The sequence below is a fragment of the Danio rerio genome, chromosome 5 (assembly GCF_049306965.1).
Source record: "Danio rerio strain Tuebingen ecotype United States chromosome 5, GRCz12tu, whole genome shotgun sequence".
In the NCBI taxonomy this organism is placed as follows: domain Eukaryota; kingdom Metazoa; phylum Chordata; class Actinopteri; order Cypriniformes; family Danionidae; genus Danio; species Danio rerio.
Genome location: NC_133180.1, coordinates 10,233,247 through 10,251,857, shown reverse-complemented (window position 1 = coordinate 10,251,857; position 18,611 = coordinate 10,233,247). Strand labels below are relative to the sequence as shown.

The window sequence follows — 18,611 nt, the reverse complement described above, 5'->3', positions numbered from 1 at the left end:
GAATTTAACTGAAAACAAACAGGAAGTGCATTTTCAGATTTCAATTAAAGATTATAAGGGCAAACATTTTTTTTTCTTCATGATATGCACAGATTATTGTTCACCCCAAAACTAGCAATGTGAGCTAACAAAATCAATATGGTTAGCTTTGATTTCATGTGTACTTTAACATAAATGTATAACACTGTTGTTATAATAAGAATAATCGGTTCAAAATCTGAAATAAACTGAATCTAATACTTAAACAATAGACAAAAGACAGACAATAAAAATTAGGAAAGGGATCTGTTAATGAGTTGCATTATTTGAATGCCTAAAATAACTCAACCTAAACATAGGAACCTGAAAAACAGCACTAATTTGAAAGAAAAAATGTCAGACAGTTTGTAAATGGTTGTTGCTAGATATGGTTGCGGCCAGAAGTTAGCAAGAATTATTTATATTATTTATTACATTTTCCATTTATTGTATTTTATTAATGTCTACCTCCACCCCAACCCTAAACCCAACCTTCACAGTAATGTAAAAACAGTAGTTGTACAGAGTATTACTTATGTTATTTATTAACAGGGTTCGCACAAGGTGCCTAAAGTGCCTGAATTTGGCTTTTAGAAATTCAAAATATATGGAATACCTGGAAAACTGTTTTGTTTTGTTGAAAAGTGCTTAAAAGTGCTTGAAATTAAAAGTAGAACTTCTATACAGCTTTTACACAAATCTTTGCAAACTTTTGTGACAATTTAGTGCAAAAATACCTGCACAAACTACCGGGATTCCGAAGCGGTAATTTGACTGACATGAAAAGTGACCAATCATGGTCGACCTTGACTAGTTTTACGTGAATTGTAAGGGCGGGACTAAGGCCTTTCTGTGTTGCAGTGACAGAAAAAAAAACAAATGTTTTTTTTTAAATAATGCTTTTCGGATGTTTTCACTATAAAGATGTCTATGTAATTAGCAAGAGTAATTAAACTCATTAAACTGCGACATACTTCCTGCCATTTCGACGATCTACATGCACGGTTCGCTCTCTTCCCTTCGACAGCGAGTTAACTCGCCTCTGACCTGTCACTCTTCTACAGTCTGAATGTCGGCGCGGGAATGCAGGTATTGCGCAATTACTAATTTCTGCAAATGTCGTGAGCGCTTTATTTTAACATGAGAGCGCAGTTACGTACGTTAATCGCAAAAACAGATAAGCGAGCTCTTAAATAAGCTTTTTCAAATGAACTGCAAGTCAACTCATAATCATCGCATATATGCTCAGACTGTAATTGCGATCTCTTCGCTATTAAAGTAGAAATTGTTTATCTTTGCTCCTTGACTAAATTTAGTAAAAAAAACTATCCAGTTTTCGATGCATAACCGATTTCAGTGCTAACGGACTTATTTGGCTGTATCGTCAATTACTTTTAGCAATGGTGGAACCTTTTTTCTTTACGACAAAAGAATTAGGCTGGAAATGTTTCTGGATGAGGTATTTATATGATTTATACATAATAGCTGTATTCTAATCTGTCTTAAAGCATCACTAAATTGTACAGGCAATACATGTCAAAGTAATCTGTTGTTACTTATCAGAATGAGCAATAAGGCTCTTAAAACACTGCTTTGAGAAATGAAGTGTTGTCATATATCAAATGCCTAAAGTGAAACAAAGTCATTTATGTGATTATTTTATTACTGACAGTGTACTTGTCTTTTTTGTAAAACTATTTCAGTTTAAGATCAAGTGTAAAATAAAATGTACATGTCATGTACAGCCATATGAAAAAACAAATTTGACATACTGTAAAGACAAGAATGAGCAAATAAGGAAACTAGTGTAAAATATGTAAATAAAAGGCTAACTTTAAGGGCTCTATTTTGACGGTCCATGTGCAGGAGCGCAAGACGCAGGGTGCAAACGCTTTCAGGGCGTGTCAGAATGCAATTTTGCTAATTTAAGGATGGGAAAATCTGCCTTGCGCCGTGGCGCATAGTCTAAAAGGGTTGAGGTTATTTTCTTAATGAGTTATAGGTGTGTTTTGAGAATAAACCAATTAGAGTCTCATCTCCCATTCCCTTTAAGAGCCAGCTGCGTCGCGCCATAAGCGCATTCGCTATTTACAGGACGTAAAGTAAGTCTAAGTGGAAAAACTGAGCTTTTCACAAGCAAACAGTTAACAGTTCAGTTTTTTAACAGAAAACTGTTAAACAGAGCATCTACTGCGTGAGAATGAGAGAAAATGGATCTACTTTCACTTTCACTCGTGGATAGGGAAACCTTTACTCATAGACATCAATTACATTTACATTTACATTTAGTCATTTAGCAGACGCTTTTATCCAAAGCGACTTACAAATGAGGACAAGGAAGCAATTTACACAACTAAGAGCAACAATGAATAAGTACTAAAGGCAAGTTTCAGGTCTGTAAAGTCTAAGAAGGGAAGTGTTATAATTAATTAAGTAATTAGCCTATAAATAATTAATTGCATTTGTTAAGCGCAAATATTCGTCTCAAAACTATTTCTAAATTCAGTTCTAATTTCCAGCAAACGAATAAATAAACAATAATAACGAAGTGTGTTCAAAAACCTAAAACACATCCTAAACACCTTTATATCCTAAAACACATGCTGTGCCCCATATGGTCTTAAACCTGACAGGTGGGCAAATCTAAGCTTGTTTTTAGTAAAACAAATATAAATATGGATATAATAAATACTGCTAATAATAACATTATACAAAAGCAAATTGTTATGAATGAACTGAAAAGGCCTCCCGAGATGAAGACATAAAAGCAGTGATTTTTCATATTTATGAAGGCTAGAAAATAATGTTTTGTAATATTTTAATCCTTTATCTTTATATCCTATATCTATTCTTATTATATCCTATATATATATCCTTAATATTTACTTTTTTTTCATATGTAAAGATATTTGCCTATTGCTCTCTTGTGCGTATTAAGCAGTGTGTAAGCGAGGCGCAACTCTGCGCCGGAGTTTAGACCGGGTTAGTTTTGGTCTAATGAAAAATCTATTATAGTTTCTCAAAATAGCGACGTGCCAGCGGTCCGCCTCAGAATGCCTTCCTTTTTAGATCAGAACGCCTATGGGCGCACAAATGAGCGCTAATATATTTGCTATTTAAACAGCGTAGCGCAACGCCTCAAAACGGCTCTTGTGCCAAGCTGATACTAGCAAAAGACTATTGCGCCACGCCTTGCGACACACTGCGCCAGGTGTATGATAGGGCCCTAAATGTTTTTGTCATATATTTTATTTAAACCATTCAAAGCTTGAAAATATTGTCTAACAATGGACAAAAAGTGTCTCTATGGCCCTATAGAGTGTGTTGTGGTTTTGCCAGTGCTATTGAAAAAGATTAATTGTCATGAAATGAAAAATCGACCACACTTCCTTTGCTATTCCTATATTTGTATCTTTGTGATTTTAAGCAATTAAACCATTCAAACAAGTTAACACTTAAAAAAGGGCTTTAATGAAAGTCAGATTTTGTTTTTCCCCAAAAGTAACTGACTAGTACTGTGAGTAGTTTTTTAAAAGAGTACTTTGTACTTTTACCTAATATTAGTATATTAATATTTACTTATATATTATAATTAATATATTTTATATATTATAATACATTTAATAATATATTGTATAATATATTTACTGTATATTATACTGATATATTATAGTTTTATAATATTTACTAAAAATTGTATTATTTTAGCAGTGTAGTGCTATTTTTTCTTAAGAGCATGTAACGAACAAACGTTACATGCTTTAATTGTTGTTTTAGTTTCCTGTGATGTGAGAAGCACTGGTTGCAATATTACTACAGGCCACTAGGTTGCACTAGAGGGGAGTGAGAACTGGATATATTCCAGCTCACCATAGAGCAAGTGAGTCGTGTTTGGTAGAGGGAACCACATGGTGAACTGAGGCTACCGACCCACTCCGGTTCTGATTGTTTTGAGAACTTTATTGTTGCTGCTCAAATGTGAGTATTGAATACGTTTTGAGTTTGAAAGTATTTTCAATGGTTGGTTGTAATTTGCCCTATGTTTATTTCTTATGTAGACAGGACCTGTTGTCCTAGAGATGTTCAGATGAGGTGTTTGTTGGTGCTTTCAATGGACTGCAATGATTTGGTTTCAACGTTCTTTATGCTTCTCATTGGCAAATTAACTATATGTGTACACTTGGAATGACGGTCAGTGACTCTTAAATTCCTCATCATACTACCGTTTTCCCAGTGTGAGGAAGTGGATCTTATTGCATCGCACTCAAATCCATCTACGCAACATTCACCCAACTATCTATATCATTTACAAAGACTGTTTACATTCAATGACTGCTTGGTTTTGGTTATTGATTACTTTTGTTTGTGTGGACTAAATACTGTATACACATGTAGAGAAATTAAACAAGAAGGAAAAGGGAAAAACAGGCTTGTGAAGTTTATTTTAATTTCAGTATGTGTGAAATAAAAATTCTGTGAACTCCCTCAGTGTAACATCTTGCATGCATAGAGGTGGTGTTACAGATGGCGCCCGAACAGGGACATTCGTGAATTGTATTTTACGAAGTCCTTTGAATTATAAAGAGATATTTCACTGATACTGAAATTCTTCACAAGCAAATATTACAAATTTACAATGGAGGACAGAGCAGCTAGTGTGGATTATTCAGATGAAGCCTTCACTCATCTCAGAGATCCTGTAGCTAATCTTATAGATACTTTTAGTGAATTGTATCTAGATTCAGAAGAAGATAAAGAAAGTAAAGATGAATCTCCACAGCAGGGACAGGAAGACATTAGTAAAATTGATGACTTTCCATCACCACCCCCACCCCTTGACTTTCATGATGATCAATTACAGTTTGAGAATGATGAACATGATCAGCGTATACATAGCATTGAAAAGCACTTGGCTGATCTTGAGCATAGAGTAAGCAGTTTTGTCACCACTGAGACACTGAATGCAAATTTAAGAGCATGTGAAGATAGGATTAACTACTATGTACAGAGAGAGTTAGATCGTGTGCAGCAAAAATGCTATGCTAAAGTTGAGGATTTGAGTAGGAGTATTGTGGATTGCTTGAAGCGTAGAGACAAACAGCTAGAGCAACAATTTAAGGCTATCAAACCGATCATGTCCACTCCTATGCATTCCAGCATAGTTACTTCTCACAAAACATCTCAAACACACTCTAGAATTGATGCAACTCAAGACACCACAAAGCAAAGCACTTACCTTTCTCCATCGTCCTTCCCAACCAGTATTAAACTTGAACTGCCTACTTTTGGAAATGCAGATTCAGAAGACCCCCTTGATTTCATTGAGCGGTTTGAAGAATATGATGAACTTCGACCTCTACATCATGAAGAGATGTTAGTAGCTTTATCTGTAAGTCTTAAAGGTACAGCTAAGAGTTGGTGGAAGGCTGAGAAGAGCAGTATTACAGATTGGTTGTCATTCAAAGAAAAATTCCTTTTTTCATTCTTGAATGAAGATCACAAGGAAGTGGCTGCTCAGAAATTGGCTGATTACAAACAAAAAGTCAATGAAAGTATAAGAGACTATGCTTTTAACTATAGAGCAATGTCACTGAAAATAAACCCTGCAATGTCTGAATCTGAATTGGTACTAGCAACATTGAGAAACTGTAATCCTAGATTGGCTTCATTATTAAGAGGAACAGTGAAAAGTATTGATGATCTGGTTCGTCTCGGTACACAAATAGAGAAAGATTGGTCAGAAAGTAGGAAAAGATGGAGTCAAGGAAAGGAAGAGGATCAAAAGAAGAAATCTTCAGCGGTGAAAGGACAACCAAATAGGCTCATGCTTATTGACCCTTGTTTGTGTGATAATGTACTACAGGCTCCTGTTATCTTGAATCACTCATACTTCAATGCTGTAATTGATACAGGAAGTACATTTTCTTTGCTGCAGAAGAAGTTGTGGGAGAGATTGAAGAAAAAAGATGAGCAATTGACTAGAAGTGATCAAACGTTCATGCTCGCAAATGGACAGAGTCAGAAAACTCTAGGTAAAGTATTATGGGCATGTGAAATTTATGGAGTGAAGCATGAAGTCACCTTTCATGTGATGGATGATGACAGTTTGGCTGTTCCTGTTATATTAGGCTTGGATTTTCTCAAAAAGGCTAAGGTAACCATCGACTTTAATGTTTCACGTATCTACCTACCTGATGCTAACAGTAGTCACCCTGTATGTTTTAACAAAACAACTGAGCATGCTGCTGTGAAGTTTTATGCTGCACAGGAAGAAGTTGGAGTAAGCCACGATGAGAGGTTAAAACTGATTGACCAAGCCTTGGAAAATTCTCACACTACGACCAAGGTAAAGAGTCAATTAAAAGCTCTTATGTGTGATTGGCCATCAGTATGTACTAATAAACTGGGCCGTACAGACCTTATCAAGCATGTGATCAAGACCACTGATGACTTGCCTTTAAGAAAGAGACCATATAGAGTTTCTAAAGCCAAGAATGATTTTATTGAAGAACAGATAAAGGAGTTGCTTCAACAAAAAATCATCAAACGTTCTACATCTCCTTGGGCTTCACCTGTGGTAGTGGTAGAGAAAAAGGATGGGGGATCTAGATTATGCATTGACTACCGAGGGCTTAATGCAAAAACTTTTCTAGATGCTTATCCTATGCCTCAAATCACAGATATACTGGACTCTCTTCAAGGAGCTAAGGTGTTCAGCACGTTGGACTTAAAGAGTGGATACTGGCAGTTAGAAATGGATCCTGCAAGTATGGAAAAAACAGCTTTTGTCACTGCTTCGGGGCTATATGAATTCTCGTCTCTTCCCTTTGGCCTTAAAAATGCAGCTGCGTCTTTCCAACGGCTGATGGAACAGGTACTGAGAGATCTTAAAAACAAATGTTGTATGGTTTATATCGATGACATTATTGTATACTCACCCGATGTACAAACTCACCTGAATCATCTTGAACAAGTGTTTCACAGCCTACACAAAGCTGGTCTCACACTTAACCTAAAGAAATGTAAGTTCATTTGTGCTTCACTTGACTACTTGGGCCATACCATCTCAGCAGATGGAGTCAATGTGAATTCAGACAAAGTGGAGGCTATCAGAACATTTCCAATTCCCAAGACCTTAAAGGAATTACAAAGATTTTTAGGACTGGCAGCTTGGTACCATCGATTTATTCCTGATTTCTCCTCCAAAACAGCTCCCTTACACCTCTTGAAGAGGAAAGATGTGAAGTGGAATTGGTCTGATGAGTGTCAACGTGCCTTTGATGTTATCAAAGATGAGCTCACTAGAGCACCTGTGTTGTGTACACCTAACTTTGACCTTTCCTTCAAGGTACAGACTGACGCAAGTGATGTGGGTTTAGGGGCTGTGCTCACTCAAGAAGTGGAAGGACAAGAGAGAGTTATTGCCTATGCATCTCGGTTGCTCAGAGGGGCTGAGAAGTCCTATTCCGCCTCAGAGAAAGAGTGTCTGGCAGTAGTGTGGGCAGTAGAGAAGTGGCATCATTACCTTGAAGGTAGACCGTTTGAGGTAATCACTGATCATGCTTCCTTAGTCTGGCTTTTCCAACATCCTAAACCTTCATCTAGATTGGAAAGATGGACAATCAGACTACAAGGATACCATTTTACTGTAAGATACCGAAAAGGTCAGTGTAACATAGTGCCCGATGTGTTGTCCAGGAGAGAGGAAGTGAACTCACAGGCTGTATTACTGCATACACCAGCCAAAAAGAATTTTAGGACTGTCTCATGTGATCTGCCTTTGGACTTATCACAAATTGCTTGTGAACAGGAAAAGGATACCGAATGCCAAGAGATCATGGTTAAAGCCAAAAGCCAGAGAACCACAGATCTGAAGAGGACTCATTATATTTGCAAGAATGGAGTCTTATTCAGGAGCATTCCAGATTCAAAGGAAGGCCAGAGACTACAGGTTGTAATCCCTGAGAAATTGAGAGAGGTAACTTTGTCTTATGCGCATGACAGCCCTTTAAGCGGTCATTTGGGTAGGTTCAAAACTCTTATGCGACTGCTAGAATTTGCATATTGGCCATCCATACGTACTGATGTTTGGGAACATTGCAAAATTTGTGAGAAATGTCAGCGGTACAAACCTACAAACCTAAAACCTGCTGGTGACCTACAAAGTGTGCCCATAGTTGAACCTGGGTATATGCTGGGTATGGACATCATGGGGCCGTTTCCACGGAGCTCACGCCAAAATGAGTATCTACTAGTTATAGTGGACTATTTCACTAAGTGGGTAGAGGTTTTTCCAATGAGAACTGCCAAGTCTAACACTATTGTACGGATTCTCATAGAAGAAATATTCACTAGATGGGGAACCCCAGCCTTCATCGTATCCGACCGAGGTAGGCAGTTTACCTCCAACCTGTTGGATCAGTTATGTAAACAGTGGCAAATAACTCCAAAACTCACCACCGCCTATCATCCTCAATCAAATCTTACAGAAAGAGTCAATCGAAATTTGAAAACCATGATTGCCATGTTTGTTGAACAAAACCACCGTACCTGGGATCAGTGGATATACGAGTTCAGATTTGCTCTGAATACTGCTTGGCATGAAAGTACTGGTTATTCACCTGCTGAGATAGCACTTGGACGACAGTTGAAGGGACCCCTACAGAGAGCCTTGCACAATCCCCCAGATCCTAACCAACCAGCATATAATACCCTAGAACGCCAAAAAATTCTATATGATGTAGTCAGAGACAATGTAGAGAAGGCACAGAGTAAGCAGAGGAAGTATTACAATATGAAGAGAAGAACTCAGAATTTTGAGGAGGGAGATTTGGTATGGGTAAGAACTCACCCTCTCTCTAAAGCTGATGATGCATTCATGGCTAAAATTTCTCCTAAATGGAAAGGCCCAGCTAGGATTGTGAAAAAGCTAGGACCAGTAAATTACAAGGTCACTATGTTATCAGATGTTGCGCAAGTAGATACTTATCATACACAAAACTTAAAAATTTGGCATGGTGCAGATTTTTAAAAAAAACACGGGGAGGGATGTATGTAACGAACAAACGTTACATGCTTTAATTGTTGTTTTAGTTTCCTGTGATGTGAGAAGCACTGGTTGCAATATTACTACAGGCCACTAGGTTGCACTAGAGGGGAGTGAGAACTGGATATATTCCAGCTCACCATAGAGCAAGTGAGTCGTGTTTGGTAGAGGGAACCACATGGTGAACTGAGGCTACCGACCCACTCCGGTTCTGATTGTTTTGAGAACTTTATTGTTGCTGCTCAAATGTGAGTATTGAATACGTTTTGAGTTTGAAAGTATTTTCAATGGTTGGTTGTAATTTGCCCTATGTTTATTTCTTATGTAGACAGGACCTGTTGTCCTAGAGATGTTCAGATGAGGTGTTTGTTGGTGCTTTCAATGGACTGCAATGATTTGGTTTCAACGTTCTTTATGCTTCTCATTGGCAAATGAACTATATGTGTACACTTGGAATGACGGTCAGTGACTCTTAAATTCCTCATCATACTACCGTTTTCCCAGTGTGAGGAAGTGGATCTTATTGCATCGCACTCAAATCCATCTACGCAACATTCACCCAACTATCTATATCATTTACAAAGACTGTTTACATTCAATGACTGCTTGGTTTTGGTTATTGATTACTTTTGTTTGTGTGGACTAAATACTGTATACACATGTAGAGAAATTAAACAAGAAGGAAAAAGGGAAAAACAGGCTTGTGAAGTTTATTTTAATTTCAGTATGTGTGAAATAAAAATTCTGTGAACTCCCTCAGTGTAACATCTTGCATGCATAGAGGTGGTGTTACAAGCAAAAAAAATTTTCACAAGCATATTTAGTGCAGGTTTATTATATTATTAATCAATAAATGATTAATTAATTATTATACTATTATTAATAATGTTTTTTATTTGTATAAATTCCTATGAAGTGTTTTATCGGTGGCTGAGAATACATTTCAGGTGTTCAGTACATTGCATGTCAGTCTAGAAAATAAAAATAGGTGCTGAATTGCAAGGTGTAAGAAATTAAAGTATTATAATGACTGTGATTAGGAAAAGTTGCAATGTGATGAAGCTTAATAAAACAAAATAGATTACAAGTAGTTAATGAAAAATTACAAATGCACATGGCAAAATGACTAAACTTCACATTTCATTATCACATACACTATGGATTCTGGCACATAAAAACCGCCTCATGATCCCGTTTGCAACTAGTAGGCAACACGCAAGTCTGTTCCTTCACAAACAATGCGTGAAGTAAAAGTGAAAGTCTCTCTTTGTGTATTTTTGTGTGAACTATTTAATATATCCACATAATTGTCAAAATTAATGTCCTGTGAGTGTTTTATAATGAACGCACACCCATACAGGAGGATCTAGAGAGGCTCAATGGTGTTTCTGCCATAGAATGTAAAATAAACTTGTATATGAACTTCAGAAGTGCTCTGGCAGGAACACACTCTGTTTCTGTCAGAGATCTCCCAGCAATATCCAGCTGCAAACTTAACCGCCAACAGATCAATGTGTTTCAACAGATTTAGTGTGTTTTACTGTATTTCACATTTGTCTGTATATTTTTGAATAGTATATATTAAATAGTAGATAATCAGTCAGTCCAGTTTAAAGCAGAAGCTGCTCTATTGCAATCGCCCTGCTGACCTGTGGTTATTTTTGAATCTGTGAATGTTTATAATAATAATAATAATAATCATAGTAGTAGTAGTAATAATAATAATAAAATTATGTATTATATAGTTTTAGTTTTTAACATATAGTTACATTTAATTCAGATATATTTTTAAAAAAATGCTGATAAAAGAAAATAATAAAAGGCACAACAAATGTATAATATATTTTGTTATAATAATATAATATAATATTTGTTAATAAATAAAGGTTTAAATGAGCATTTCATACAGATTTTAGTCAGACAGGTGGGTCTTCAAAAATGGGTTGAGGAAAGAACTGGGCCCCAAAGTAAAAAATGTTGGGAACCCTTGACAAAAATAAACTTTAAATTTAGTTTAATATAAGGAGCAAAATGCAAAATAGTTATTATATTGTAGTATAAAAGTAATGCTAAAATAACACCATGAAAGAACATTTATTCATTCATTTTCGGCTTAGTCTCTTTATTAATCAGGGGTTAACACAGTGGAATCAATCGCCAACTTATCCAGCATATGTTTTACGCAGCGAATGCCCTTCGCGCCGCAACCCAACACTGGGAAAGACTCATACACACTCTTTCACACACATACAGTATGGACAATTTTTAGCTAACCCAATTCACCTGTACCGCATGTCTTTGGACTTGTAAGGGATACCGGAGCACCCGGCGGAAACCCGCACCAACGCAGGGAGAACATGCAAACTCCACACAGAAACGTGTCCAATGAATTGGATAAGCTAAATTGTTAGTAGTGTATGTGTGTTAATGAGTGTGTATAGATGTTTCCCAGTGATGTAAGGCCATCCGCTGCATAAAACATATGCTGGAAAAGTTGGTGGTTCATTATGCTGTGGCAACCCCAGATTAATAAAGGGACTAAGCCGAAAAGAAAATGAATGAATGAATGAATGAATGACTACTTATTTTTGATTTGTTGAGTCCAATCTTGTGTGGATTGTCACAAAAGATCTGGTTCACATTCAAGATCTCAACTTCCCATCACTACTGTGTATTTAACCTCAGAAGCAACATTGCACACATATTATACTGAAGGTTGCTATCTTGTGGGCAGTTGCATTTGAATGTGAGGATGGGTAGATGGCTGTGGTAGATGGTAGTGTTCTTGTGTCAAAAAAAAAAGCCTATCTTTGGTTGAGTTTTTATTATACAATATTTATTCTGATGATTTAGAATCTTGCACTTAACAAATATCCTAATTTACAAAAAACAATAAACAAAAAACTAATACTGAAACTAAACGAAAACTAAGCCGTTTCAAAATATAAAAACTAATAAAACTAGTAAATCTCCTTCTAAAAACTAATTAAAAACTGAATTTGAAAACAAAAAGTCAAAACACAATTAAAACTAATGAAAAGTTTACAACTATTATAAGCTTGGCTTGAATCTAATGTCCATGAAAGAGTGGGAACCCCGTTTTAATGAAAGTTTTAGCCCATTTTGTTGTAATTGTTTTTGTTTTAATACATTTGTTTGTTATTTATTTGTGTGCAGAGGCTTCTGTCCAACGAAGAGGAAAAGAACAAGGCCATCATTCAGGAAGTCTGCTTCATGGTAATCATTACAGGTTTTTAACAAGTTAACTGCGTTGTTACACATGTTTCTTCCTGCCTAGTTAAGCAAAAACGCTGAGCAAAACATCTTTTTTCCGCTGAGCATCATTTTTCAAAGGCTAGTTTGTAAATCAAGTACAAGCATTGCTCTACCTTGTGTAAACCTTTGTAATGACTCTAAGGTGCCTGATCCACTTCATGTTGTATGCGCAGAAAAAGCTGTCTGGTCATCCTAATGTTGTACAGTTCTGCTCCGCTGCGTCCATCAGTAAAGAAGAGTCTGACACGGGCCAGGCCGAGTTCCTCATCCTAACGGAGCTCTGTAGAGGTACATACAACAACATCACTTACAAATTTTTATTTTAGTGTTTCAAAACTAAAAGAGAGAGACTTTGCAGCATCAGCTCTTTTCTCGCAGTGTCTGAAATGATCAGTTCAGTAATCTAGTCCCTCTAAGCCCCGCCTCCTCTGTTCTGATTGGTCAGTCTGTTGTGATTGGTCACAAATTAAAATTCTGTGATTGCCAGAAATTAAAAGCCCACTACCAGATCTATACTTCAGCCATTTACCTCTCTCAATCCAAATTCCTAATACTGGTAAGCAGTGTCGGGGAAAATTACTTTGAAAAGTAACGCATTAGAATATTGAGTTACTTCCCAAAAAGTAATTAGTTGTGTTACTTAGTTACTTTTTCTGGTAATTAATGCATTCATTACTTTTGAGCTACTTTTTCTTAGCTTGCTGAGGCTTGATCTCTTTCAGAACTTGCATTTTTTTGTTTTTTATTTTATTCTTTTTTAAATAGAGGAGTTCTGCATATAACAACTAGGCATGAGCCGGTATAAGATTCTGACGGTATGATAACCTTGGATAAAAATATCAGGCAGGGCTCGAAATGAACTTTTTTGCTTGGTAGCACCAGTGCTCCCAACTTCAAATATTTAAGAGCCCAAGAAGAAACTTAGTACATGAATGAGCACCACTGCAAATTGTATATTAAGGAATTTATTGTATTTGAAAACAACATCAATTAGGACTAACAAAATCTAGCAATAACTATCTAACTTATGCTGTGATGACTTATTGATATTTGTGCAATAATTCCAAAATGAATGTCGAATAATTATAAAATATTAATGACGATGATGACAGTAATACTAACAATGATTTCCATTTCTCATTATGATGCTGCATTGAATGTGAGTTATGTGCTATAAAAAGTCCTGCTGTTACATTATGAAAAACAAATTAATGGTTTGCATCAAACAAAATTGAAGCATTGTAGTAAGAAATATTTATTTTGCCCTATTGTTTTTATATGCTTGTCAATTTAACAAATAATAATTCTGCTGTAAACAACTGAAAGATTATAATAAATCATTTAATTTAAGGCTGAAATCTGCAAAGCAGTAATCAGTAATTAAATAGAAAAATAAAATACATCTCAAGAAAAAACGGAAAAAAGAAAGAAAGAAAAGTCTCACTTCAGCCACTCTTTAAAAGTTTTGCTTTCGGTTTGTGTAATTTTAAATGCTCAGTCTTGTTACATTTTGCTGTGTTTGTGGAAAGCAGGAGAGTCAGCCGGAAAAATATATGAGCAGGCAGAGCAGGATTATCACGATGACCAGCGGCGCAATAACAGTCTTTGTTATGAGCTCCAGTTTCATTGTCCAAATTTTTCAAAGAAATAGCAAAAAACGCTCTGCAGATTTCGTCTGGCCCTGCTCATGACCGAGCAATGTGCTTTTAAAGGGTCATGAGACCCCCCACTTTCGGTTCAGGTCTACCTCAGAATTTTTTCAGAAGGAGGGGAGCGAACAACTGTTTTCAGTCGGCTCACAAAATGAGACACAAACCGTGAGGAGACCCATGATTTAATAGTTTACAAAGTTAAAATGCAAAGAAATAAACAGTAATTTAATACCCTGCTACATGTGTTATTTGTAATTTCATTTACAGAAAACCACAATTTATATCTTTATAAAGATAATCATGTTCATATAAACACTATAAATGAGGACTTTTCCTTCAATTCACGGGTCTGAATCATAGGTCTGAATGCAGACTCAGTGCAGCAGGTCTCCTGCTCTGTCTATTTTAACCATTAGCCCTGTTGGTAATCTAGAGGATTTAGGCAAACAGCAGCATGGCGATGTGTCTAAATGTGAACGAACTCCTGATAAAAGACATCGTCCACCATTCTCCGCCATACTTGTACTGCTCTCCCGACAAAAATGCTTGCTGCATACAAGCAGCTCTGCTGTATCGGCCCTGACAGCATCGCGGGGAAAAACATGCAACAAACCCCGTGGATCATGAAAACAAACACATACGAGCCTTCATGAATAGCTAAATACTGTGTGCTGCGGGTCCGTGCCTCAGAGCTTGGCACTGGCAGGTCTGTCTTGCCTTCGGAAAGCATACGCAGTCATAAATAATTAAGAAGCCGGCTCTTCTGCTATGAATAATAATGAGAAACCGACGCGTCATCACTCCACTAGCAGTTTTGCGTTACGTCGCCGATTTTGATCCCGCCCCAAAAATCATTTTAAACCCTGAAGCTGAAATTAGCTCACAAAAGCTCAAAATTATCCAGTTTTTCCCACTATTAGAGCTAACAGGTGCTAACATTATCTTAAAACACACAAATCTGTAAAAATCTTAAAAGTACTTGAGGGTTTTGTGAACCTTTAAACATTTTTTGTAATGAAAGCAAAAGGGAAACTCTTGTCTGACTGAACACATTCCAGTGAGCGTCTGCTGCTGGTGTGGGCTTCCAGTGTTCACCTTCATCTCCGCCCTCTGTTTCCTGCAGGCCAGCTGGTGGATTTCGTCAAGAAGGTGGAGCAGAAAGGACCGATGTCATGTGACACAGTGCTGAAGATCTTTTATCAGTCTTGTCGGGCCGTGCAGCACATGCACAAACAGTCTCCAGCAGTCATACACCGAGACCTGAAGGTGAAGCTCAAACACATTTCAGACTGCATGAGAAATGCTTCAGTAGAGGTTTATTTGCTGAACTCTAAAGTAGGAAATGAACAAGCAAGTGTTAAATTCATCAGATTGATATGGCTTATTAAGGATATATAGGGTATAACTTCTCTCTCCCCTCTTTCATTTACTCTTTATCTTTCTTTCTCCCTTGTTTCTTGGCATGACAAATGTTACAAAAGTATTTCCAAAGCATTCATAAATTTTACATTAAAACAGGGTGTCCGCCGGCTCTTAAAAAGTCTACTAAACTAAATTTTAGGCCTTAAAAAGTCTTAAATTCACTGAGGTATTGTGTTGTAGGTCTTAAATCATTTTAAACCGGTCTTAATTTTCCTATGGCCAAGTAAAGCTCACCTATAATCTATCTCAGAACTTTTGTTATTGCAAAGAGATACAGTTCACAACATTTTTACTGCAAATTCTCCAAACTTAATTCCCTAATCAGGAAAAGAAACCCAAAGCAATACATCCCTTTACATAATCTTCAGTTAATTCAGAATCTATTTACAGAAGTATCTGGGCTATTAGAAATAGCCTTAAAGGGTCTTTAAAAAGTCTTCAATTTGATTTAAAGAAACCTGCAGAAAGTCTTTAAAGGGCCATGAAACCCCCTCGTTTCAGCATGGTGTTTTCACACCTCTACTTTGGAAAAAGTCAGTAAAATGGGCGTGTCCAGCTCTGTTTAGGGGGGAGTGTCGGAGGAACTAAAGTGGGAGGGTGTGGGAGTGTCTATTTGGGCACGCGCGAGTTTCAGTCAAAATACTCACACACAGGAGAAAGTGATGGTGTTTAACCTACATGGACATCTGTAGTCGAATTATTTGCCAAATTATTAAATGGTGGACTTTAACTGCAGTTTGGCTCTTTGATTCAGGGAATTCATACATGCCCCTCGCGACAAACGAGCTATTTGATTCGAGGATCTGCTCTAAGCGTGTATCTTTCATGCAATGTTTGATACCGCACGCCGAATTAGAGAAAAAAAAATTCCCGGAAACTTAGATGCACACGGCAGGTAGCGTCAGAAAGCCGCGTGTGTTATTCCGGTCACTAAATGCGGTAAAAACCCTACACGAGGTTAAAGTTTGGTTGTGGTCCATGTTTGCACTCTGTGCTATAGTTAACTTAGTTTGATACGAACAAACTGAATAAACAAAGAGCACTGGTCGCTCACTTACCAAATCTGTAGAGACAGGACAATTCCCAGCAACTAGAGCCGCGTCTTTATTAAGAGAAGACTACAAGCGAATCCAATCTCAGCGTTTGCAGATGAGAACAGCTCTCAGGTAAACAATATTCCTCCTTAGACACGTAAGTTATTGTTGTCGAGCGTCGCGTACACTGTTAATCCACACGTGAGACTGAGCTCTCACAGAGAGAAAATAAAAACGAAACTTAACGGCAGCAAACTATAAAAGCAACACTTCACGCTTGTTTTGCCAACACAACGTGGCGTCTCTGTCGTGTAAACACAGTAATGAATATTAATGAAGTTGCACAATAGAGCGCGCTGATTGGTTTGAACCAAGCCTTACTCATGCATTAATGTATCACACTGTAAGACGTAATAAGACTCACTCTGGCACAGACGCCCAGTCTGCACGCTGGAATACACGCTATTATGTCATGACCGTGACGCAGCTTCAAAAATTTGTTTCAAACCGGAAGTACAAATTTGCTTGAAATAACGCAAAAACAACCAATTTACACTTTTTAGTGAAATATAGGTGTCCTAATAGTGTTTTTAGCAGTGTGGGACACATATACGACTGTCAACAGCTCAAAAAATGTGTTTTGGTGTTTCGTGAAGAACATACATATATCTTTAAATAACATAGTAAACACAGTAAATAGGAGTAGTAAAAAAAATTAAATAAATAAATAAATCAAATAAAAATACAAAATAATAACAATACTTAACATTTAATAATCAATTTTAGGATAAAACAGTAATGATAAATAATATTAGTCAGTACATTTACAATGATTCATTTATAATAATCTAGATGTCTCTCTCTCTTTCTTTTTCTCTCTTTCTCTCAATTCAGTTCAATTCAATTCAATAATTGCTTTATTGGCAGGACAAATGTTACAAATGTATTGCCAAAGCATTTTACATTGAAAAGAACATGCATATATATTAAAAAATGAAATAATTATAATAATAAATAAAAACAATAATAATCTCTTTCAATTCAGTTTAATGCAATAACTGCTTTATTGGCTTGACAAATGTTACAAAGGTATTGCCAAAGTATTTTTAAAGTTTAAATTTAAAAGAATATACAGATTTATATATATAAAAAAACCAAAAGTTAACAATATATAGTAGTAGTAAAAATATAAAAAAATGTAATAATAATAAATATAATGTAGTAATAATAATAATGATCTCATTTTTATCATAATGATCTAAGTAGAAGTGGTAATAAAACACAATAAACTGTACATTTTAACAACCAACATTTTAGGATAAAAGAGTAATTCTAAATAATAATCAGTCAATTTAAAATAATAAAAAAAGATTTAAAAATATATATTTAAATTTTTCTCTTTTTCTGTCATTCTCATTCTCACTTATTTTCTCTCTATCTCACTCTATCTCATCTCTCTCTATTGCTCTTTTTTTCAAATATATACATTTTTTTTACCGTAATGCAACTTTTTTTTTTTTTTTTTTACAAAATACCAATTTTATTACACTAATACTTCTATTAATGTTTAATACTATCAATATTTTTACTGAAAAATGTTTGCTTTAAAAACATTAATACATAAATATTTGTAATGATGATAATAATAATAATAATACATTTTATTTGTAATGCGGTTTTCTCAAGTTCAAAGTGCATTACAAATAAAATGCTAATAATTTTTTTTTGTTTCATTGTTTAACTTGTTTATTTGCGCATTTTATTAATTAACTTTTTATTTTTTTACCGTAATGCTACTCATTCATAAAACACAATTTTATTACTCTAATACTTCTATTAATGTTTAATCATATTAATATTTTTACTCTAATTTGTTTTTTTAAAATAATTAATATATTAATATTTTTACTCTTTATTGTTTAACTTATTTATTTGCACATTTTATAAATTAACTCTTTTTCCGTAATGCTGCTGCTTTACAAAATACAAATGTATTACTCTAATAATTAAATTAATAATTAATACTATTAATATCTTTACTGTAAAATCTTTACTTTAAAAAACATTGGTACATTAATATTTTTCGTTTCATTGTATAACCCACTTAATTGCACATTTTATTAATTCAATTTTTATTTTTTACCTCAATGTTACTAATTTACA

General features: G+C 35.6%; 1 protein-coding gene and 2 long non-coding RNA genes across 4 annotated transcripts in view; all 3 read left to right on the top strand.

Moving 5' to 3' along the window:
- gak (cyclin G associated kinase) overlaps nucleotides 1-18,611 on the top strand; it is a 95,515-nt gene that overhangs the window by 10,896 nt on the left and 66,008 nt on the right. For both annotated transcript variants that reach the window (XM_068221403.2, XM_009301214.5), the window contains exons 3-5: nucleotides 12,242-12,301; nucleotides 12,514-12,628; nucleotides 15,116-15,258. In XM_068221403.2, the coding sequence (XP_068077504.2) occupies nucleotides 12,242-12,301; nucleotides 12,514-12,628; nucleotides 15,116-15,258 (318 nt within the window). The remainder of the gene's footprint in view (nucleotides 1-12,241; nucleotides 12,302-12,513; nucleotides 12,629-15,115; nucleotides 15,259-18,611) is intronic.
- LOC137495555 (uncharacterized) lies at nucleotides 3,898-4,502 on the top strand. Its single transcript, XR_011015424.2, has 2 exons — nucleotides 3,898-3,996; nucleotides 4,077-4,502. It is a non-coding gene; the product is annotated as an uncharacterized lncRNA (long non-coding RNA).
- LOC137495554 (uncharacterized) lies at nucleotides 9,214-9,819 on the top strand. Its single transcript, XR_011015423.2, has 2 exons — nucleotides 9,214-9,312; nucleotides 9,393-9,819. It is a non-coding gene; the product is annotated as an uncharacterized lncRNA (long non-coding RNA).